A 23,948-nucleotide genomic window follows, 5' to 3' on the forward strand; every position below is an offset into this window, starting at 1 on the left:
AAAAAAAAAAAGAAGTTGGAGATTTGAAGAGCATTTTGACATTAGACATGAAAATGCAGTTTGGAGCTTGCCCACCTGGTTTTAGGTCTTACATTGGTTTCACGTTTCTACACTATTCTCCCTTCCCTACATTTTGGAATAGTAATGTATATCTTGGGCCATTACATGCTAGAAGTATTGATCTGCTTTCTAAATCTTTATTTCATAAGGGATTACAGTTAATAGACTGTTGTATCTCAGAAGAGACTTTGAACTGTGGATTTTAAAACATTGTTGAGACTGTTATAGACTATGAGGAATTTTGAAGTTGGACTAAAAGCATTTTCTGTTATTATATTGTTACAAGCTTATAGGGGCTAAGGAGTAGAATGTGGTAATTTGGTTGTAATTGGTCCCCATAAGCTCATAGGAGTAGGTGTGGCCTTGGTGGAGGAAGTGTGTCACCATGGAGGTGGGTTTTGAGATTGCATATATACTCAAGCCATGCCCAGTATCTTAGGTCACTTCCAGTTTTCTGCTGATCAAGATGTAGGACTCTCAGCTCCAGCACCATGTCTGTCTGTATTCTGCCATGTTCTGTCATAATGATAATGGACTAAACCTCTGAAATTTTAAGTCACCCAATTAAACATTTTCCTTTATAAGAGTAGTCATTGTCATGGTGTCTCTTCACAGTAACAGAAATCCTAACTAAGACACTTCCATATCACTTCTGTATTCATTAGGGTGTCTATTGCTTCAATGAAATGCCATGACCAAAGCAGTTGAGGAGAAAGGGTTTATTTGACTTACACTTCCATGTCATTATTCATCACTGAAGGAAGTCAGGACAGGAACTCAAACAGGGAAATTATGTGAATGTTTTATTCATTTAGCTTTTGTTCTTTGTTCTTGAGCTCTTTGGACCCTTTGGGGGTCTGCCACCTAGCTCCCAAATAAATCACACAAGATGCTTATTCTTTTTTTTTTTTTTCCCGAGACAGGGTTTCTCTGTGGTTTTGGAGCCTGTCCTGGAACTAGCTCTCATAGACCAGGCTGGTCTCGAACTCACAGAGATCCGCCTGCCTCTGCCTCCCGAGTGCTGGGATTAAAGGCATGCGCCACCACCGCCCAGCAAGATGCTTATTCTTAATATAAATGGCCAGCCTCAGTTTGGCTTGTTGCTAGACAGCTCTCCTTAACTTAAATTATCCCGACTACCTTTTGCCTCAGAACTTTTTTCTTTTCTTCTGTATGTCTTACTTTCCTTTTTACTCTGTGGATGGCTGTGTTGCTGGGTGACTGGCCCTTGGTATCCTCCTTTCCTTGTTTTCTTGCTCCTCCTCTCTCCCACAGTTCTCCTTCTATTTATATTCTCTGCCTGCTAGCCCTGCCTGTTCTTTATCCTGCCTTGTTATTGGCCATTCATCTCTTTATTAAACCATCAGGTGTTTTTGACAGGCAAAGAATCACAGCTTCACAGTTAAACAAATGCATCATAAACAAAGGCAACACACCTTTACACCATTAAACAAATGTTCTACAGCATAAACAAAAGGAACACACCTAAAAATAATTTTCCACAACAGGAAATAACTTGGATGCAGGAGCTGATGCAGAAGCCATGGAGGGGGTGCTGCTTACTAGTTTGCTTCCCATGGTTGTTCAACCTGCTTTCTGATAGAACCCAGGACCACCAGCCCAGGGATGGAAACACCCAAAATTGGCTGGGCCCTCCCCTATCAATCACTAATTAAGAAAATGCCATATAACCAGATCTTTATCGAGGTATTTTCTTAATTATGGTTCCCTCCTTTCAGATAACTTTTGTTTATATGTCAAGTTGACATAAGATTAGCCAGCACAAGTGGTCTCTTGTCAGCTTGATACACAAACACATCATTATTAAGGCACGCCTTTGCTTTCCTGTGCATCCCTGAGATTTCAAATTAAAACATAACTTTAAAAGTCTCACAGTCTTTAAAACTTTAAACATATGAAAATTTCAATCTCTTTAATATATTCCATCTCTCTAAAATTCACAATCTCTTTTAAAAGTTCAAAGTCTTTCAACTGTGGGCTCCTGCAAAAGTCAAAATTAAATTAAATACCTTCTTCAGGAGAAGAGAACTAGGGCACAGTCACAGTCTGAACCAAGCAAAATCCAAATCCAACAGTATAAACAACTTAATGTCCAGTTATCTGGGATTTAATTATAATCTTCTGGACTCCCCCAAGAAGCCTGAATTGCTTCTCCAGCTCTGCCCTCAACAGCACACATGACTTGTTTGCTGTACTCCAGCTGGCTCAGCAGCACTGCTGCTGCTGCTCTTAATGGTCATCGTATGATGCTGGCATCCGGGGTTTTCTGCTGCAGCTGAGCTACACTCAGCTAACCATAGCTTCTCACAGGATGTCCTCATGGTGTTAAGCATTAGCTTCTTAATGTGACCCCTTCAGTCCTAGGCCTTCAACTGCCATTGAGACTGCACCTTCACCAATGGCTTTTCCTGGCCTCTTGCAGTGGCAAGCCTCAGCTCCTTCAAGCCTTCAAAACCAATGCCACTTGGGTGATTCTTCTACTACCAGGTTTGGCTTGCCAGCGCAAGGTACAACCCTGATCACCTCTGGGACGCAGCTTCTGTGTGCTGACTCTCGGGAAACAGTTCCGGAAGATGTCACCTCAGTGATGCTGTTCTTTTCTTGTTCACCACTAATTTCTTAGCTCCAGCTGACCAGCATCAATTGTCTCCGAAATACAAAGGTTTCACTTCAGTGGTGCCAGTCCCTTGTTAATCATTGCAGACTCTTCAGTCCCAGCTAACCAGGATAGCAGAATTTTAATGTTTAATTCAAAGCAGAGAATGACCCTGTTAGAGTCTTTAAACTTCCCTCTGAAACTTCAGAAGTCAGGCCTCCATCTGCTCTCAACCTTCTTATCTTCTAAGCTTCTACAAAAAAAAAAAAAAAATCTCACTGAACTCTTAACACTCAACGGCTTTTCTAGCTCAAAGTTCCAGCATCCTTCCACAATCCTCCCCAAAACATCGTCATAGTAATACCCCTCTACACTGGTACCAAATTGTTTTAGTTACAGTTTCTGCTGCTGCAATGAAACACCAAGATCAGATAAGCAATTTGGGGAGAAAGGGTTTATTTGGTTTAGACTTCCATATCACTGTTAATCATTGAAGGAAGTCAGTACAGGAACTCAAACAGGGCAGGAACCTGGAGGCAGGAGCAAACGCAGAGGCCATAGAAGAGTACTACCTATTGGCTTGCTCTTCATGGCTTGCTCAACCTGTTTTCTTATAGAACCCAGGACCATCATCCCAGGGATGGAACCACCCACAAAAGGATGGATTCTCCCTTATCAATCACTAATTTTTAAAAAAATGCCCTACAACTGGAACATGTGGGGCCATTTTCTCAATTGAGGTTCCCCCCTTCAGTTAACTTTAGTCCAGGATACTGGCTGTTTGGGGAGGATTTGGGCATATGGCCTTGCTGGAGGAAGTATGTCACTGGGGTCATGCTCTGAGGTTTCAAAAGATTGGTGCCCTTTTGAGGTAGCTCCCTCTGTTTCCTGTTTGTGAGCAAAATGTAATCTCTCAGCGACTGCTTCAGCACCATGCTTATATTCCTGCTGCCATGCTCGCTGCTATGCTCGCTGTCATGATGGTGATGACGGTGGTGTCACGATGAAGGTGATGGACTTCCTCTGGACCATACTTGCGCCAGTCCCTTGTTGTACATGTGTTCTGGGTTGACCACTTGGGATTGGGTAACCTATCTGAGAGCTAATTTCTGGAGAAAACTGGTTCTCCCTCCCTCAGGTCTCATTGATTGCCCAGTGCTCTGCCCACCAGTGTTTCTCAACATGTGGGTGGCAAACCCTAGTCGCATATCAGATATTTTCATTATAATTCATAACAGTAACAAAATGACACTTATGAAGTAATAATAAAATAATTTTATGGTTGTGGGGTCACCATAACATGAGATATCGTTTTAAAGGGTGAAAATATTAAGGTTGAGAACCAGTGGAGTTTATTGTCTTTTATCCTATTCCCAACTCGCCAAGGTTGCTCTTATCCAGTCTCCATTCCTTTTCATGTTTTTTTTTTTTTTGTAACCCACTGGAGAAACAAAATACATAATAAAATAGAATAAATCCAGTTGCTGTTTTAAGTCTGCATGGGGCATATAAGTAAATATTATATTATGTAGTTGAGCACATTTCCCATCCCGGCAACAGAACTCGGTGGTGAGATTACTGGCGTTTGAAAATGGAAAGACAGCTCGGTAAACAGAAGCTGAGGTGGTGAGTCCTGCATGTAGATCAGACAGTCGAGATTTCAGTAATGGCCACGGCAATGGTTAACGGGACTCCTGGTCCTTTAACCAAATCCCATAGAAAGAAAGTATTACAGCAGCCGCCTCCCTAAGACGCCGGATTCCTCTACTCCTCTCTCGAGACAAGGCATCTTTGTTGGACTTAACTACTTATGCAAGAAAACACTATCGTCCGTTTCCGAATAAGGATCAATGGCTCACGGTTCCAATTCCCAACTAGGACCTTGGGGTCAGGGTCTCGCAAACGATTTATAACTAAAGTTGATTCACGCCAGCTTCCGTAGAAGCGGTTTTCTAGGTGACAGGTCCTTCAGCTTCTGTCAAGAAAGGAAACGGGGGGGGGGGTGAGAATGAGGTGTCTATTCGAATGCCCGAAGTATACTGTTTGAAGAGCAGAGCAAATATATTCAGACACGCTTTAGCCATTTCCTTCCAAAGAAACTGGCAAAGAGAATGTGGAACCACTCTCTTTCCACATTCTTTAAGCCTGCACACCACACACGTTGCGCCGGAACCTTCCGGACAGGCAGCTCCTGGCCACCCCGAGGGGTCCTCATTTTGAAAACAGGAGCGGGCCAATCAGCTGCGGAGCGCTCTTTGGCGCTGGCGTTTGAGCTTGGCTGAGGCTACCCAGGTGCGGTCGCCGCGGGCCCGATGTGTGCAGAGAAGGTGGGGCGGAGGCATTTGCACCGAGCCGCTGAGCTTTTGCAGGCGGGGGCCGCATGCAGGCTGATGGGCTAAGGGACGGGCAGCGTGTGACACGGGGTGACGGCGGGGACCAGCCCGGGCGGGGACCGGGACTGGGTGGGGAGATCCCCGAGCAGCCGGCTGGCCCGGCTGGAGGGACGAGGTGACGATCTGAGCGACCAAGGCCATCGTGCGTGGGAGAGGAGAGGTGGCAGCGTCCCGAAGCGTGAGGAGCTCGCAGCAGGCGCCGGTCTCAGGAAACAGAAGGGTCGAAGGGAGAAGGGAGGGTTGTGTGAGTGGCTGACAGGGCCGAGGGTCCCGGAGAGAAGGTCGGTGGAAGTGAAACGAGAGTGAAGTGTGTCCGGAGAGAAGAAGGTCTGTGGACGTGGATCGAAGAGAAGCCGTGGAAGTGGCCAGGGCCTGGGGCCGGAATAGTGCCAGAGGTGGCCGAAGGGCAGCGGAGCGGGGCGCAAGCCTGAAGGTGTTTGGGAATTGGAAGACTTGGTGGCAAACGAAAGTCAGGACCCAGAGTCGGCCTCGGAGAGTGGGAGACGTGTTCGGGATGTGGGATCGGAGGTTGGTCAGGTTGGCCCTGCTGCAGCAGCTGCGGGCTGTGTACGGCATTAAGGTCAAGGGTGGCCGCGGGCAGTGTGATCGCAGAAGACGGGAAACTGCCGTCACGGAAATAAGGGTAAGTGGAAACTTGTAGGGATGGGGACACCCGTCGGTTACGTTGGGTCAGGAAAGACACGTGGTTAGAAGTGTCAAATTCAATCTTGTGTGGTCGTTTGTCTATGTTTTTCTCTTTTTTTCAGAGACTTTTCGGCGTTGAAAATTGCATTATTTTCTCGCTGTTGCACACTTTCTGGTCTCCTTATCAGTGTAAGCGTTAGCTGCAAACAAATCCGGTTTTTGTGTTTTTTAATAAGCAAATTAAGCATCAAGAGTGAGTTGAAGGTTTTTTTTTTTTATTTGTTTAATAATATCACTGAGATCATACTTCTAAAGTTTCATGATCCCTCCCTTCAGTTACTTTTTGTGTACCCAGGCCCACTGATGCCACAGGCATGCATCTGGGGGTCAGAATTAGTTCTCTCCTATTAACGTTATGTGGCCCTTGGGGATCAAATTCAGGTGCTAGGCTGAGCAGCAACTACTCTACTCATCAAACCATCTCACTGGGCCATTTTCTTTCTATCTTTTTTTAAATTTAGTAGTGAGTATTTGGGGTGAGATTTTAATCTTTATTGAGAAATCAAGACTTCCATTGTGAAGAACTGAATATAAGTCATTTTAAAAGTATGTGGGTAATTTATTAGTACTTTGTAGTATTTGAACGCAAACGCTAATAAAATTAATTTGCATAATTGTGTTGTTTGATAAGGAGTACTTTGTAGCCCAGGTTGACTTTGAACTCACTAGCCTAGGCTGCCTGGAGCTCTTCCACCTCTCTAGTGTTGGGATTAGAGAGGTTTGTCACCACACCTGCTTAACCTGTGGTTAAAATTTACAGTGATTCTTTTTTGTTTGTTTGTTTTTTGTTTTTCGGGGACACAGAGTTTCCCTGTGTAACAGTCCTAGCTGTTCTGGAAGTACTAGCTCTTGTAGACCAGGCTAGCCTTGAACTCACACAGATTTGCGTGCCAGTGCTTCTCAAGTGCTGGGATTAAAGGTGTGCCCCCACCACCCGGCTCTACAGTGCTTACTCCTTGTTTGGTAAAACTGTCTTCCCATAACCTTCAGTATAGGTATTTGCTTTTGTTTCTTTCATTCCTCAACTAATAAATCCTGACACGTGCCTTTAGAGCCAGGCCCGACTTTACAGCTAACTATGAATGTGGGCTGCTGGTCTTGTTTGTTCTCATTAAGCTTCAGTTCCTTATTCTGTAAAATGGTGATTCCTGCTAAGTTCTGTAAGTAGGTCTAGCACAGTACCTGTCACCTGCCACCTATTCAGCTATGACAGTTATCCATGTTCTAATTAGCGGTTTTGCAGTATAAATTCAGCTATGAATGCTATAACATATTCTGATGGGATACAGTTTTATTTATGACACGATGACATAAGATTCAGGTTCAGAAATAAGAGACAGAGAATGTTATAGTGACTCAATAATGATTGAATAGCTGCAAACTAGAAATGCCAGGGTTTGAAAAGTGATGATCTTGCCAGTGGGAACCTAAGTTCTAACTGTACTTGATTGGATCTTCTTTTTTTGCTTGAATATTTGTCAGAACCAGCCAAGTGGTAGAACCAGGACTAGTAAAATTTCATTACTGTGTTGAATCATTAATTATTCAATCAGAGTGATCTCAATCAGAAGTACTTAGCAGTTATGGAGAGCAGGTACATCTTGAGCTGAATCAGTACGAGATGGGGTGCACTGATTTAGTGTTTAGAATGCAGACATACACAGGCTTAACTTTCAATCACATACTCAGTGACGCATTTTTAGGAAGTTTGTAGTCGTGTAGGAAGAAGTAGGAAGATAATGGCAAAACAAAAACAAAAACGCCTAAAACACAAATGTACTTTTAGGATCTTTGGTGTTGTAAACTGAATGTATATTCTTTAAAAGTGGGTCTCAAGGTAGCTAACTGGAAATTGTCTTCAATGTTTGCATTCTGCTGTACAGTGTGGAAAAGTTACAAGGTCTAAAAATACACACATCAAATACATTTTAGAAGCACTCAAAGGTGACAAGAATTTAGGAGTTACTGTTTTACTTACCACTTGACTTAGTCTTTTATGGGAGTTAGATGACTAGAGAAAAGTATAAACGAGGTCTTTAAAGAAATATAGAGCATAGGAATTAGGGTGCTAATATTTGGAGTAAATTTGGTCTAAGAATTAAGTACTAATTGTATCAGTTTCCCATAACAAGGTCAAAAACTGGCTGAATGAACAAGGTTATTTGAAGGCAGTGGTTTTATCTTGGTGTCTTTCTACTCAAAAGATCTAGCTTAATGTCTTGTAGGACATTAAATGTACTTCAAATAATTGTTTTGCATTGATTGATAGCTTGGAGTTCATTTCTGATAATGTTTTCATTTTATTTCATTTAGGAAATAAATTTTTCATTTCCTAAGATCTTTGCCTAATGTTAAGGATTTTATTTAGTGCCTAATAAATACTATGTTGAGTAACTGAGTTTGTCATTTTAGGGTAAGATATTTGGAGTTCCTTTTAACTCATTGCCTCATTCAGTTGTTCCAGAATATGGACACATTCCAAGGTAAGCAGTCTTCAAAAATGAAGAGAATATTTCAAACAGGTCTTAAAAATAGTTTCTTTTTTTTTTTTTTTTTTTTTTGGTTTTTTCGAGACAGGGTTTCTCTGTGGCTTTGGAGCCTGTCCTGGCACTAGCTCTGTTAGATCGAACTCACAGAGATCCACCTGCCTCTGCCTCCCAAGTGCTGGGATTAAAGGCGTGCGCCACCACCGCCCGGCTTTAAAAATAGTTTCAAAGGTTTCAAAAATAGTTGGATGATGTATGCATTTGCTTAAAACCACATTATTTCATTTCTGATCATTATTTGTTATAAAAAATAAAAACATCGGGCTAATAAGATGATTTAGTGGGTAAAGGACCATAAGGTGGTGCCAAACCCATGTATAGAGGTGGAGGGAGAGAACCTGGCTTTACAGAATTGTCTCTGACTCCAGCATGGGTGCTGGGGCACACACACACACACACATGTCATGCAGTTGCTGGTATAACAGTTTCAGAGTCGTAGATCCAGGAGTAATGACAGAGACTTTGCTGTTATCTCTGGACTCCCTGTAAGTAAGCACAAGCAGCTGTCATCTACCCTGTTCTAGGGCTGACATTCAGGCACTCAGCTCTATCACTGCTTGTAGCTGGCATACTTTCTAGATTTTTGATGCCAGCTGTTGAATCTAACGTTAACATTGGTTGAGATCAGTTCATAGGTAAAACTGAACCTTCACCCCTTAATATAAGAATGATTATAAGGACAGAGGATTCTACTTTTCCTAGGAAAAAATGTTAGACTGAGAAGAACTTGATGTTGTTTGGGGGGATGTAGGATTAGCTATGTAAAGCTATGCATGCTGTGCCAGGTCACCACCCACGGAGAGACAGCCAATAGAGAAGACCAGGCAGGCAGCTGGTGAATACTTGAATCCCAGCACTTGGCCAATGGAGAGTGGAAGTCACCCTGGCCACACAGCAACTGTGAGACCAGTCTGGGCTACATGAAACTTTGTCTTCGTAAATATCTTTGAACACATGTAGACACCAAGTAGAAGAGGAAGAACATAAAAACCTTGAGAAAGAACAGTTTAGGGAGATAGCAAAAAACCAGAGGGGTGGCGAAAAGGACATTTTAGAACAGACGAGCAGTCAGATGTGTCGATGAGCCAAGCAATATGAGGAGACAATGGATTGACGGTCGATTTGGTGAGACAAAGGTTATTGGTGTCCTTGGTGGAAGCTGTTTGAAGTCGTGAGGATGAATGTGTCCAATCGAGGGCTAGGGAGAGATGGGGATGTGATAAACAAGGCAAGTTATGTTGTGTTATGAAGAGAGGCAGAAAAGAATGTAGACTTGCTATGTGTAGACATTTGTGTCAAACAGAAAACCCAGTGTGTGAATTCCTATTGAGTATGTGCTGCTCTGGCCATAGTCATGAAGGACCCCATGGAGGACTGGAAAAGCCTTTCTTAGGGTGAGGCTCAGAAGAAGATGACAAAGCCTTCTTTGGGGGACTGAGGACAGGTGTTGACAGTGAGTTCGGAAAATGGCCTCCATAGCCTTTCACCCTACCTGGAATGAAGACTACCCTATGAAGATTAGCTAGACTTGTCTCCTTGATCAGCTGTATACCGTAAACTCTGCTTCTTTGTTCTTCTGTATGTACTAGCCCTGCCTGCTTGTTCAGCAGTGTGCAATACCTCACCTCCCTGTACAAGTCTATATAACAAACACTGAGCTTGAGGAGGGGGCCAGTCCACCTGACCCCAGCTCTTTGTAGCTGTCTTCTTCATTCTTTTGTCACCCTTGTCAGTTCTTTCCCTGGAGCCTTGCTGGATATGGCACATATTGAGGTTGCCCTGTGTGAAGTTATAGACCTTAGAGGAAAAGTTAGGTAGCAAGGAGAACAAGTAAACATTTTGTTACAAGATCAAGTGGAGTTTTGACATTGGAGCTGAAAAGGCATAATGCCTCCCTGCTTATGTATTTTGGCAATAGAATGAAGGTATTGTGTGTCTAGACCCTTGAAAGAACATGATTTCTCTTTCAGCTTTCTTGTTGATGCATGCACATCTTTAGAAGAGCATATTCATACAGAAGGGCTATTTAGGAAGTCAGGGTCTGTTATTCGTCTGAAGGCACTAAAGGTAAGCATATTTTGAACTATACTTTTTCATTAGTACTGTTTCTGATTTGATTTTTATAGTTGAAATATTTTTCTCAAAATTTAGCATGCTTTCAAATTTGTGCTCTTCATTCTTATAAAATATTATACAATAAGAAAACCCAGTGTTGTTACTTTTAGCCTTTTAGAAAGGACTAGTATTTTAAACAAGAGTTAGGAGAACCCTTTTAGATACGATGACCACTACAGTATTTATGTTTCTAGAGTGCTCAAGATTCCTGTGTCTTTGCAGAGTAAACTGGACCATGGTGAAGCCTGCCTGTCTTCTGCACTTCCCTGTGATGTTGCAGGTCTGCTTAAGCAGTTCTTCAGGGAGCTGCCAGAGCCTGTCCTACCGACTGATCTTCATGAAGCACTGTTCAAAGCGCAACAGTTAGGGGCGGAGGAAAAGAATAAAGCCACATTGTTGTTGTCATGTCTGGTGGCAGATCCTACAGTTGATGTATTAAGATACTTCTTTAACTTTCTTAAGAATGTTTCTCTTAGGTAAGTGATAACTAAAAGCCTTAATGAATTTAATTTCTCAGCTATCTAAAGATGTTCCTAGTAGTTAATAAATTTAATTTGGAATGAAAAAATATTTAATGAGTATTTACTATAGGAAATATACCCTGTGTAATTTAAGAAATAGTATACCAACTGATTTAACACTTTTTGTCATTAGAGTCTTGATTAGGGTTGCCTTGGGGGTTTATTGGTATTTACAAGACTCATTGTCCACTGGATGGATTCTGGTTGTTTTGTTTTTAAAGCATTTGTCTGTGTTTCTTCATTTTCCTCTTCCTACTGTCAGTGAACCTACTTGTTTTGTTTATAATTGAAGCTGCCTTCTAATGCTTCATTTTCTATATGGCTCTAAAATGCAGATAAACAAACTTAATCTGTGTGAAAGAACAAAGTGTGAACTGGTTAGTATCACTTATATTTAAATCTATGGGACTGTATATTTTGGGTTCTTCTGTTCTTTTATTTGTGGTGCTAAGGCTGGAACTCAGGCAGGCCTTCCCATAGTAGACAGACTCTTTATTTAAGTGATAGTCTTAGTGCTCCTGTCTTTCCTTTGTTCTTCCTTCTTCAGGCCACTTAGGTGGGTGGATAGATGAGGGCTGTTTTACTTATAGTTAACAGGTAAAGAATATGTCCTCAATTTGTTATTTTAACTTCCTGTAGTTCTACCTTTTCTACCATTTAATAAAGCCTTTCATCATTAGGGCAAGTGAGAATAAAATGGATAGCAGCAATCTTGCAGTGATATTTGCACCGAATCTTCTTCAGACAAGTGAAGGCCATGAGAAAATGTCTGCTAACACAGAGAAAAAGCTACGCTTGCAGGCAGCAGTAGTGCAGACTCTCATTGATTGTGCACCGGATATTGGTAAGAGGTAGTTTCATTGTCAAGTAGTGGTATAGGAGGTCCTTCTGTCTGTGTTGCTTTCATTGGTTGAATAAAGAAACTGCCTTGGCCTTTTGATAGGGCAAAGCTTAGGTAGGCAGAGTAGACAGAACTGAATGCTGGGAAGAAGGGCAGAGTGGCAGACGCCAATAATCTCCTGCCTGAGATGGACATAGGTTAGAATCTTGCCGGTAAGCAACAGTCACGTGATGATAAACAGATTTAATAGAAATGGGTTGAATCAAGATATAAAAATTAGCCAATAAGAGGCTAGAACTAATGGACTAGGCAGTGTTTAAATGAATATAGTTTCTGTGTGATTATTCGGGGGTTAAGCTAGCCAGGTGATGGGGAAGAACAAACAATGGGCTTTCTCTCAACAAAGTAGTAGAATTTATTTCAATGAGGGTGATCCTGGCTTCCAGCTGAAGGCAACTGTTAGAAAGGGACTATATTATTACTTTGGGATATAGAAGGAAGGAATAATTATGAACATTTTGATTTAGGACGTGTGCCAGATTTTATCCTGGAAAAGATACCAGCCATGTTAGGTATTGATGGTCTCTGTACTACCCCATCCCTGGAAGCCTTTGAAGAAGGGGAATATGAAACTCCTGGTGAATGTAAGAGAAAAAGAAGACAAAGCGTTGGAGGTAATCGATGTTATGTCTCATTTTAGGGTGGTACTGAGACTATATCTAAAATACCAACATCATCGTCAGCTGTGGTATGTGTCTGTTGGATGCCTAGTTAGAGAAATAAAACATGGGCATATTAGAAGTTCAAGTGATAATACAATCTGATATTTAACAGAATATTACCTGGACTGTTATCACCACAGTTTCATCAAAGAGGAACTCAAACTAAGCCTTATTTATTTATTTTTATTGTGAGAATTGAACTAGGGTCTCAAACAGGTTAGGCAAGCACTAAGCCTCTGAACTACATCCTCAGCCCTCAATATGGGTCTTGAGGGTGGGTAGAATACAGAGAAATTGAGTGAAAGAGCAGAAAACGTAGATTCTGTATCAGTTGAGAAATGTAGAATAGATACAAGTCTATCCTAACTACAGATCGGTGTGCTCTGAGTGATGTGTTCACTGTGTATATTTGATGGTATGATGTGGAGCTAGAAGCCAGGCCAAAGACAGACTGGGACCAGGACCTGGTTGGCTAAATGTTGAAGGGTTATAACTAGAGGTATGACATGATCTAATTTGAAGAACTGTCACCGGAGGTGGAGAGGATGGTAAGAGGGTATGGCAACAATATAGGTATCAGATCTTTGAAGAACTTAGTTGTGTTACCATCAGAAAGCTGATTTAGGCCTCAGATAGAAAAGTCTGTCCCTCGTCACATTTGTGGATTTTTTCTTACCTGCCCTAGGTGCTGACTGGAGGCTGCCCCTTCCCTGTTAACTGTATTTGTAGGTTCATTTTATTACTTCCCTGTTATTTTCATAAGGCGGCTGTGTTTAAGCAGAACACAGTCTCAAAGGATGCAAACTGAATGGCTTAGAAATCGCAGTTCTAGAGGCCAGTCTGTACATGAGAGTTGGGTTCTGAGATCTGTAGGGTAAATTGCTTGCTTTCTTCTTTTGACTTCTAGAACACACTTCTATCTATAAAACTTCCTGCCACAAATGTAAATATTTCTTAAGACCTGGGTTATCTTTTCTATTGGTCCAAGGCTGATTATTTTACATTAATTGCTTATGTGACTATATATGCCTTACATTTCAGATTTTGTTAATGGAGCCCTAAATAAACTTAAGTCTAGCAGAACACCCTCTATTACACCTCAGCAAGATAGAACTGGTAGGTATTTGTTACATAAACATATTAAACATGAAATTTTAATTTATATGAAATTAAACATATAAAAACATGAAAATGTTTTTAGTGCCATGTAAAAATATTTATAATTGCTTAATTTAATAATCAAATTTCAGTGCTAATTTCCTTAAAAGTTTTGTACTGTGTATAGTTATATTACTAGTTACATTGAATGTGACAAACTCAAAACTCTAAGGTTATGATTTCTTTATCTGTTGTCATTTTTAAAATAATTCTAATTATGATTTTCAGTTGCTTATAACTTAGAACATTTAAAAATGGCTCAATTTCACTTTGTGTCAGAATAAGAAAATTACACCTTCTGTATTTGCTTGCTGGTAAATGTATTCGGCAAATATAGAGAACATAATGTTTTGTTTTTCAGTGAAATGATTTAATGCTCACTTATGAGAAACAAATAGCAGAGTTAGTTATCTCTTTATCTTAACTATAGTTTTCTTCCCTGTATTGATATTCTTTCCTCTGTACTATATCTGCCCATTGCTCTATTTAGTTTAAGTTACTACTACTGCTTTGTAAGAGCCCGCTAAGCCCAATATGCTTGCTTCTGTTCCAAACCCCAGCACTTGGGAGAACAAGGCAGAAGAATCTCATGTTCAAGTTCTGTCTGGGCTACATAGTAAGAAAACCCCATCTCAAACAATAAAGGAAAAAAGAATCTTTGTAACTTTGCTGTTTTTATTTTAAATAATTACAGAAGGTTAATTTAGTTAAGTATTATTGGATCATGGAAATGGATCTCACATTTTTTTGTTAACTTCTAAGTAATAGCACTTATAAGAAATTGAAGCCTTTGTATGTTACCATCTGTATGGAGAAGTTGTTTCTGTGTGGTTTTCAGCCCAGGCCTCTGTATCACCATTGATTCTCACACCAAGTGTTAAGCGTAAACTGCCGGGAGAGTCTTCGCATGCCTTCTCAAGTAAGAAAAGGAAGTCCATCAGACACAACTTGAACTTTGAGCTGCTGCCAAGTCACCTCTTCAGCAGCAATTCTACTCCAGTGTCAGGTAGCGAAGAGAATCTTTATCATTGGGTTGTACATTAACATGAGGGCCTGTTCTCACTAAATAACTACTTAGACTAATACCATCCACAAGAGCCAAAAGTTACATTTTTCCAAATTTCTGTATTTTATAAGATCTACTCTTATTTTAAAAACCCACTAATTTAATAAAAATGAAATGTTTTTGTTTTATGGTAAATAGCGGAGCAGTTTGCCGTCTGTGGGCGGCACAGGCGCTCAGGTTTTGTGTGACTGGGCATGCTGGGTCCTGTTTCCTCTGAATCCAAGTGTTATCATCAGATGAGCTAAAGCCACAAGTTCCTCCAAGTCCTTAGTGTTATTCAAGTAAATTTACAAAAACCTTAAAACTTGGCAAGGCAATCAGCATATAGTTTCAGACGTTTGTCGTTTCTTTATTTCAATAGCATTCAAAATACCATTAGCTATAGAGTATACATTTTTGTTGCCACAGTTTTAGTCTTAGTTTATACTTACAGCACAACCAGAATATAAATTGACTTACGTTAACTTTATCATCAACCAAAAGTGAAATGAAACAAAACCTAGGCATGAAACCCAAAACCCATGGGTCCCCTATCTCAAATTCATATTTAATCAAAATGTGAGTCTCTTAGTTTTTAATAATTGTTTGTTTCAGGCACTATTGAATGTATCGTTTTGAGCACAAGAGCTGACTTATGAGTTCTTCCCAAAAGTCTTTTTGGTTTTGTTTCTTTTGAAGGTTGATACTCTGCTTAAATTGAACAGAATAGCAAGTCATGCTTTTCCAGAAGGAAAACCCCCACAGGTTGTTCAGGGCTTATTACATTAGACAGCAGGAAGGCCAATGTCTACGTCTGTGGTGCCTTCAGTCATCAGAGGTTGGAGACTTAAAGAAACCTCATACTGTGTGGTATTTAAAATCCTCTCCCGTTTGGAAAACTTCCCAGTGGCCATTGGGAATTGTAGTCTTTCTGTTAGCTGCTCCCTGAAGTGGAAATACTCTTGTGTTATTTTGAACTGAGTTTAAATGTGAAACACCAGTGTGTTTTCTTCATGAAACATCCAGCATTCTGCCTGTTCTGACTGTTCTGCCTGTTCTGACTACTTCTTGTGACCACATACATTTCCAAGATAACTAAGTCACATTGGGTATGTTAAATTGACCTCTAAAATGTTCCTAGCCTAATGCATGCAGAAGTCATATTTCATGACTAAATAAGCCCACAAATACCACTTTGGACTCTTGTGGATTTTTTATCAATAACTAATGAATTGACAGTCTGTGTTTGTTGGGAGTTTACTGCATATGCATAGGACATGAGTCAAGTGTGTATGTACCTCTGTTTGTACTGTACTTGTTTGGTAAATGTTTGACTGGCAATCATATCCTGAATTTTCACATTCAAAAATTTTCAAGGGTTTAATTTTTTAAGTTTCCATTTATATTTAACAATTTTATATTTCCATTCATATATGTCCCTTCTCACTTCTAATAATCCCGACAGTAATATTTATGTTCATCAAAGAACTGTATTTCCAGAGCCTGAAACCGTTTAGTAAATGATAGGCAAATTCTATGTTGTCTCCCCAGCTTGCTCTTCAAAGTTTGGTAGGGTATATCCTTCCCTTATTATAAGTGTTTAAAGCAGAACTAATTTAAGATTAGTAATCTAACCTTTAATTGGCAATTGTTAAATAGGAGATTAATAGTTTTCCCTTTTGGTCAGTCAATAACAACTGAAACCTCTAACCAGGAATTGTGTTTCTTGTTGCGGCTTGAGTGGCAGAAATTAGACTTAAATCTACTTGCTGCGGTATTATACTTTGAAAAGAAAGTATGTGTGACACATTACTTTGCCTGTCTTCCTTTTATAGTTCACTTTGATACCAGCCCTGAAGGGTCTTCTCAGAGTTCACTCTCACCTATCGCCATGAGTGGAAACCACTTGATCAGTACAGACCTAAGGCGAAGTAAAAGGATTGCGAGCAAAAAGGTTTACAGGTAGTCTCTCCGAGACATTGTCTTTTCGCTGGCTGGCTAGTGGTGTGTGCATTGTCATGCTACCAAAAGTAGAGTTTAATCATATTTTTAAATCCTTTCAGTCTTTATGTTCTTATTAATTATAGGCCCTTCATATACTATCAGAAAGAAGAAAAAAAGTACTAAATTGAATGCATTGTCCTTGATAAAAATCATGGTCTGTGTTTATTGTTTAATTTAGATTTTGTTAGTTTTACAAGTAGTCTGTTTTGGCGACCCTGGTTTATAAGAGAGTAAGGGTGATAAGCCATTCTCCTGTGCAGATACGCTCTTATACATAGTGTGTTCAAGCTTAAGTCATCTGAAGGTGTCATTAGTTACTAACAGTGAGATTTCTTTGGACTTAGATTTTCATCTTGCAAGAATTTCTGATATTTATGTCAGCAACTGACATTTTAAATTGCACTCTTCAGGGTAGAATCAGGAAAAGCAGGCTGCTTCTCTCCTAAGGTCAGTCGTAAAGAAAAGGTCCGAAGATCTCTTCGTCTGAAATTTAGCCTGGGGAAAAACAGAGATTCAGTAAGTATCTTGTTTACCCAACAAGCTGCACAAAGGAGAAATTCCTTTGGTCGGTGTCCGTTCATCCTGGTGGGGAGGATGGGGCACATCAGCTAGAAAACAGGCACAGGAATCAGAAAGGGGTGCAGTCCAGGTCTCTGCAGATCCCCTTCGCTCCAGCTCCCATCTTTCCCAGTAAGGCTGTAAGTAATTAATGGATTCATTCATTCGCTGGGCCAGAGCCCTCTTGTAATAATCTCTGGAAATGCTATCATTCAGGCTTACAATTAAGAAAATCATAGTGGTTATGGCTTTATTAATCAGTTAGCATAACACATATCATAATAACATGAAATTGTAGACTTAAAGTACTCTCTCACATTTACCTTCCTCCAGATTAATGAACCGTGCACTACTGTTCTTTATCAACATTTTTATCTCAGAGCTTCACTAAAACTGCTCCCATCAAGGTGTGGGGTGCACACCTTAAATCCCAGATTAGGAGGCAGAGGCAGGTGGAGCTCTGTGAGTTCAAGGCCTGGTCTATAGAGTGAATTTTGGGTCAGTCAGGGATACATAGTGAGACCCTGTCTCAAAAAAACAAAACAAAACAAAAGCCAAACAAACAATAAACCACTATTTTCAATTTTTTCAATCAAGCAGTCAAGAATTGTCAATTAATAGGCCTACTCTCCTCCTGTGGGCAGCATTTGACTCCAGACTCCTTGCTCCTCTTTTGCTTACTTTCCTATTACTTTTGAAATTCCTTTGTAATAATATGCATCGCTGTTTTTCTAAGACATTCACATTAAATTCCCCGGATCGCAATACTCTCCTAAACAAGCTGAATACCTGTCTTCATTTGCAGGTTTGGTTTGAATTTGGGAAGTGTTTGTCTTTTATTGTGCTAAACATGTATTGGAGCACTGAGCTTGGATTTCTGCTTATTCCTTCCTTGGATGTCTGTTTAGGCAAAACCTGTTGTACACACTGCTCCTTGCTGCAGCTCTCCCTACAACCAAGCCCTCTTTCCCTGCTGTCACCCACTGCAGTTATGCAGCTTGGTCTTCCAGTAATGTAGGCTACGCTGTGCACGCTCTTGGGTCCTCACCCGTGTTCTCATGTGCCACATCCTATCTGTTAGAGAAGCCAGCTTGATTTCTGCTCTAAGCTGCCTCTAAATTTTCTTTTCTGGCTAACTGCAGTTAATTACTAGTGGGCCTACCTGCTTCTCCCCTTTCTGCAATACTTGCCCCCAAGAAACAGCCTTTTAAAAAAGCAAGTTGTCAAATTGCTCTTCTGCCCTAAACCCTGCAATGACACTTTTTATTCTGAATGAAAGCCCAGCCTCCTATACTGAGCTGCAGTGCCCCACATGATCTGAGCTCTTTTCCTGGCACTCCGCCTCCTCACTGTGCTTTCTCCCTGCCTCCTCCCGCTGGAGAGAGCGCACTGGTAACTCCTCCCTGAAATGCTGTTGCACACAAGTCTTTTCTTGCTCCTGCTCTTTATCTTCTTATCATCCTGTGTGAAATTGTACTCCACTCTCACCAGCAATGACCTCCTTACCTTTCTTACCTCCTTTGCCCTTCTCCATATCACTTTTGACCTTGTATTATGTTGATCTGTTTTAATGTACTCTTTCGATCTAAATCTCACCCTCGAATGTAAATACTATTAGGGCAAAATTTTTATCACTCGACCCCCTGCTTTTCCACAGTTTGTCAACAGACGCTGGCACAGAAACAATACAAGAATTTATGCTTTTGTAATAATGAATATGTTATGCCGTTTTTATTTTATTTCACAAAATATCACCTGATGTTTACACATTTCACTAGCAGGCAAGAATATTGTGTTTCTAACAAAGTTATCCTTCTGTTATATAAGACTTTTAAAGTTGGTTAATTTTAATACTTTGTAATACTTAATTGGTCTTAATATTTTTGATTAACTGGATTTGCTTAACTAAACCATTTTCAAATTTTCTTTTCTGTACAGAATGGATGTTCTGTCATCAATAGATATGAAAATGTTGGTCGACGACTAGCAAATCAACAAAGTCTAAAAAATAGGATTGAATCTGTAAAAACAGGTCTGCTTTTTAGCCCAGATATTGATGAAAGATTGCTAAAGAAAGGTACATTTACACAATACTGTAGAATTTTATCCAAAATTTTAGTATCAGTTCTTTAAGATAAAATATATTACATTGTTGTAGAAGTTTAAAGTTCTCATTTGGATGGTGAAAATATTTGACGTGGCAGTGTGGTTTCTGTCAACAACTGGCGGGTGCTTGTGAATGCCATTCCTATCTTAAATTATAACATCCTAAATGTTTTGGAATTAATGCTCAGTACCTTTACTTGTCATATGTTTGGATTATATTTCAAAACTAGGTAAGATATAAAGTATTAAAAGCATCACCTGGTTTATTTTAGATGCAGAAAAGATGAGTAAATCTGAGGAACACTTGTTGACTCCAGATGGACTAGATGGAGCAGATTACAGGATGTCTTGGACAGAACCCAGTAATTCAAGCTTTCAAGACATGGGTGTAGATGGATCTTCTCCAATAATGAGCAACCCTGAGGTGAAGAACTTTTCTTTGGAACCCGATATTACTGTTGAAAGCTCACCAGTTGTGTCACGTGAGCTCAGACCTTCCCCCATCCACAGCCAACCTGACAGCAGTGTCCTTAGTGGGGATGAAAGTAACCTGACCTCTGAGACCTTGCTGAAGATTCAGAAAGCCTTTTCTGAGTCTGGGAGTGATCTTCATACACTGATAAATCAGGGGCAGTCATCAGTAACCGACAAGGGGGAGGAAAGTGAGGCCAGCGATGAGACTGTGAGGGGCGCAAAGGGAGACGATGGGCACCATCCTGGGGAAGGCGAGCGCTGCGTTCCAGAAGGAGAGATCTCTTCATATCAAAGTCCACAACTTAGTAGAGAAGCAAGTATAGAATTTCACTCGACTCAGATGAAGGTGGAGCATGAAGAAGACATCCATTCGGAAGTACCAAAAGCTGACTTCATCCAGCAAGAACTCCCCAGTGAGGAGCAAACAAAGGAACCACAGTCCCCAAGGAACCAACTAAATACTCAGTCAGCAGGGAATGAGACTGTGGCAGCAGAGGAGGTCTCTGAGGCAGGTGGCGCTGCTGGGGAAGATGAGGCTCACTCCTCTTTAGAGCAGAGTACCTGCCCTGTGATTGTCCTTTCAAAGCCTCAGCCCCAGAGGCTCACTAAGCAGCGGTCACTGGTGAGAAAATGCGACACTGCAGTTCCCGGAGCTTCGCAAATGATGGAACATGGAAAGGTTTCTGATCACATCCAATGGTTTAATAAACTTTCTCTAAATGAACCAGACAGAGCAAAAGTGAAGTCACCTCTGAAATTCCAGCGTACTCCTGTACGTCAGTCTGTCAGAAGAATTAATTCTTTGTTGGAGTATGGCAGGCAACCTGTGAGGCAGAAGTTGGCAGTCCTTGGCGATGCAGCTTCTCCTCTGGTAAAGTCAGTGAGCTGTGATGGTGCTCTTCCCTCTTGTGTAGAAAGTTCATCAAAATACTCCTCTGGTTCCTCTACTAAATTAGGTCCTGAAGCACAGACGTCTATGTCATGTGATGAGTCAAATGATGCAATTTCAAAATCAAGTGTTGAATTAGCTTCTAAATCTTTCTCAAAAATTAAGAGACATCCAGATCCTGGCCATGCTTCTCTTGGAACTACTAGACTCTGTAAACAGGAGAGCAAATCTGGTGGCCAAATTAAGTTTCCCTTGGATGATCTCACTAATCATGATAGATCAAAATTTGTAAATAATACAGCTGGAATAAAAAACAGAGTTCTTAGGAAGCCATCAGAAAAAGAAAGGGTCTGGTACAAAGGTTCTCCCAAAAATCCTATTGGAAAGACTCACCTACTGCCAACGAGTAAGCCTGTAGACTTGTAACGGATGCAGTGCTTGTCATCCCTGTAAATAAGGTTAGCAGTTGGTGGGATGGTCTGCAGGGTAGTTGTGTGCGAGTGTGTAGCTATGGATGCTGGGTAAGCAGCTTTTCTCTGAAGCAGTCTTGCTGCCGCAACAGTGTGTATTTCCGTACTTACACCTAAGGCTACTTTGTTTTTCTTTATTACTGAAGACTGAACTTTATTGTGATTTCTTGGAGCAAAGGTTATAATTAACTCTTAAAGGAATTGTTGGCTAGATTTATTTAAAAGGGGCATGATTTTTGTTTTGCATGTCTGATAGGAAGTTGTGCCTGTTTTTGGTTATTCCTCCAAGTAAGGACATTGTCCATTTCAAATCTACTATGTTAAGGGAATGGGTTAGCCCTGCAAATCTTGTGTCTTGTATTATATTCATGTTTGTTGTCCTGACCTAAATCCTAGGTGTTGATTTGCCTCAGCAGTACGCTAACACTTATTCCTGTTCATGGCAGAGGAATTTGATTAGTGTCTCCTGAAGGTGTATACAAAGTTTCGCTTGAATTTTGAATTAAGGACAGAGGTTAAATCAGAATGATGACTAGCTACATTTATACATTATGATGCTGAAGTAATTGAGTAATTTTAAGCATATTTCATTTTTGAAGGTAATTTTGATCTGTTTTATCCAATATGAAAATAAAGTTTTTAAGGAGGAATAATTAAGCTTGAAAGTTTTAATCAAGGTTTTTTTTTCTATGAAGATGGTTGATTTTAGAATTTGATTTGTTAATGTACCTCTGTACATTTTACTTAGATAAATATCTGATAGTCTTACCTTGTGTTTAAATGTTATTTATTTAGCATACACATTAAAAATAACTTCTGGAAAATGTCTTGCCTCAGAGTGTTGTATTTTAGATGCAAAGCATTATACACGTGTGTGTGTGTGTGTGTGTGTGTGTGTGTGTGTGTGTGTGTGTGTGTGTGAAGGAGGAACTTCAGTTAAGTCCTTAAGTTTGCTGGGATCTACTTGAAGATGTGTGGCTATTCTTTAGATTTATTTTATGTATGTGAGTATTTTGTCTGCATCTATGTATGTACACCCATGTAAGTATAACACTTGTGTGCCTGTTCTCTGAGATGAGGGGTTGGATACCCTGGGTGGTTGTGAACTGTTGTGTAGTTCTGGAAACTGAACCTGGGTCCTTTCTGCAGGGCTGAGAACCACACCAAGAGCAATAAATGCTCCAAACGCTCTTACCAAGACTTCTTTTTCAGTTCTACGTTCCTGTGTTTCTTAGGAATCCTTCCCCAGTGCTAGTATATGGTTTACATAAAAACTAAATCCTAAACTTCTTATTTATCTGATCAAAACAGACTAGCCAGGCATTTTAGGTCAGACTGGAATAGGTTGTGGATCTCTTACCTAAAATTGATTAGAAGAGAAATAGCCCAGATTTTGGAATATTTACATAGGCTTTACTGGTTGAGCATCCGTAAAAGAGAAAGCTAAAATGCTTCAAATTTTGAAATATTTTGAACTAAACTCTCAGCATGTACTAAGAATCCCTCTATGACGTTGCTGTGTCTTTAGTGCCTGAGCAGGGCATAGTGGAGTGTGCCTGTGAGGCCAGCACTCGGGAGATGGAGTTCTTGTCTTGATTTAAAAAAAAAAAAAATCTACAAAATCCTCAACACTTAAGATGCCAGATCATTTTATATTTGAGAGTCAAGAAAGCTTGAAAATATGGCCTCATCTTTGTATTTATTTTTATCCAAAATGAAGATTGGCTCATTTCATTGGCTTTATGATTAGACAGTATACATTTGTGCTTTTCCAAAGTTAAAAGTGATGTCTATAGTAACCAAGAATTACCATTTCTTCAAGTATAAAAATCTAATTTGTTACCTTACAAGAGATGAAGAGGTTTTAATAACTAAAGTCAGGGTTCTGGACAACATTATATCACTAAGAACTTTTTTTATTTATTTATTAAAGATTTCTGCCACCGCCTCCCATTTCCCTCCCCCTCCCCCAATCAAGTCCAAAGAGCAATCAGGGTTCCCTGCCGTGTGGGAAGTCCAAGGACCACCCACCTCCATCCAAGTCTAGTATGGTGAGCATCCAAACTGCCTAGGCTCCCACAAAGCCAGTACGTGCAGTAGGATCAAAAACCCATTACCATTGTTCTTGAGTTTTCAGTAGTCCTCATTATCCGCTATGTTCAGCGAGTCTGGTTTTATCCCAGGCTTTTTCAGACCCAGGCCAGCTGGCCTTGGTGAGTTCCCGATAGAACATCCCCATTGTCTCAGTGTGTGGGTGTACCCCTTGTGGTCCTGAGTTCCTTGCTCGTGCTCTCTCTCCATCTGCTCCTGATTTGGACCTTGAGAACTTAATGCATGATTTTGAGAATCATCAGGTATAGGATATATATGATTCATGTTTAATTTAATTTTTTTTTATTATTATTATTATTATTTTTGGTTTTTCGAAACAGGGTTTTTCTGCGGCTTTGGAGCCTGTCCTGGAACTAGCTCTGTAGACCAGGCTGGTCTCGAACTCACAGAGATCCGCCTTCCTCTGCCTCCCGAGTGCTGGGATTAAAGGCGTGCGCCACCATCGCCCGGCTTTCATGTTTAATTTTAAAAATAGCAGTTTTAGTGAAGTGTACTGGCATGTGCCTGTAATCACAGCTGCTCTGGAGGCTGAGGTAAGTGAAGATCATTTGAGACCGGCCTTGGCGAGACTCTTGTCTTTGAGTTTGGATGTGAAATGTACTCACAGGCCCT

The 23,948-nt window shown here is 40.5% G+C and overlaps 1 protein-coding gene across 1 annotated transcript; it reads left to right on the forward strand.

Moving 5' to 3' along the window:
• Positions 1–5,577: 5,577 nt before the first annotated feature.
• Arhgap11a (Rho GTPase activating protein 11A) lies at positions 5,578–21,860 on the forward strand. Its single transcript, XM_005364215.3, has 12 exons — positions 5,578–5,713; positions 8,188–8,258; positions 10,292–10,388; positions 10,659–10,912; positions 11,638–11,801; positions 12,326–12,472; positions 13,562–13,636; positions 14,517–14,684; positions 16,559–16,685; positions 17,138–17,243; positions 19,224–19,362; positions 19,664–21,860. Exons 1-12 carry the CDS (start codon positions 5,585–5,587, stop codon positions 21,178–21,180), a joined length of 2,994 nt encoding a protein of 997 aa, XP_005364272.1. The 5' UTR covers positions 5,578–5,584; the 3' UTR covers positions 21,181–21,860.
• The last annotated feature ends 2,088 nt before the right edge of the window (positions 21,861–23,948 follow it).

The sequence above is a fragment of the Microtus ochrogaster genome (assembly GCF_000317375.1).
Source record: "Microtus ochrogaster isolate Prairie Vole_2 chromosome 14 unlocalized genomic scaffold, MicOch1.0 chr14_random_1, whole genome shotgun sequence".
Taxonomy (NCBI): domain Eukaryota; kingdom Metazoa; phylum Chordata; class Mammalia; order Rodentia; family Cricetidae; genus Microtus; species Microtus ochrogaster.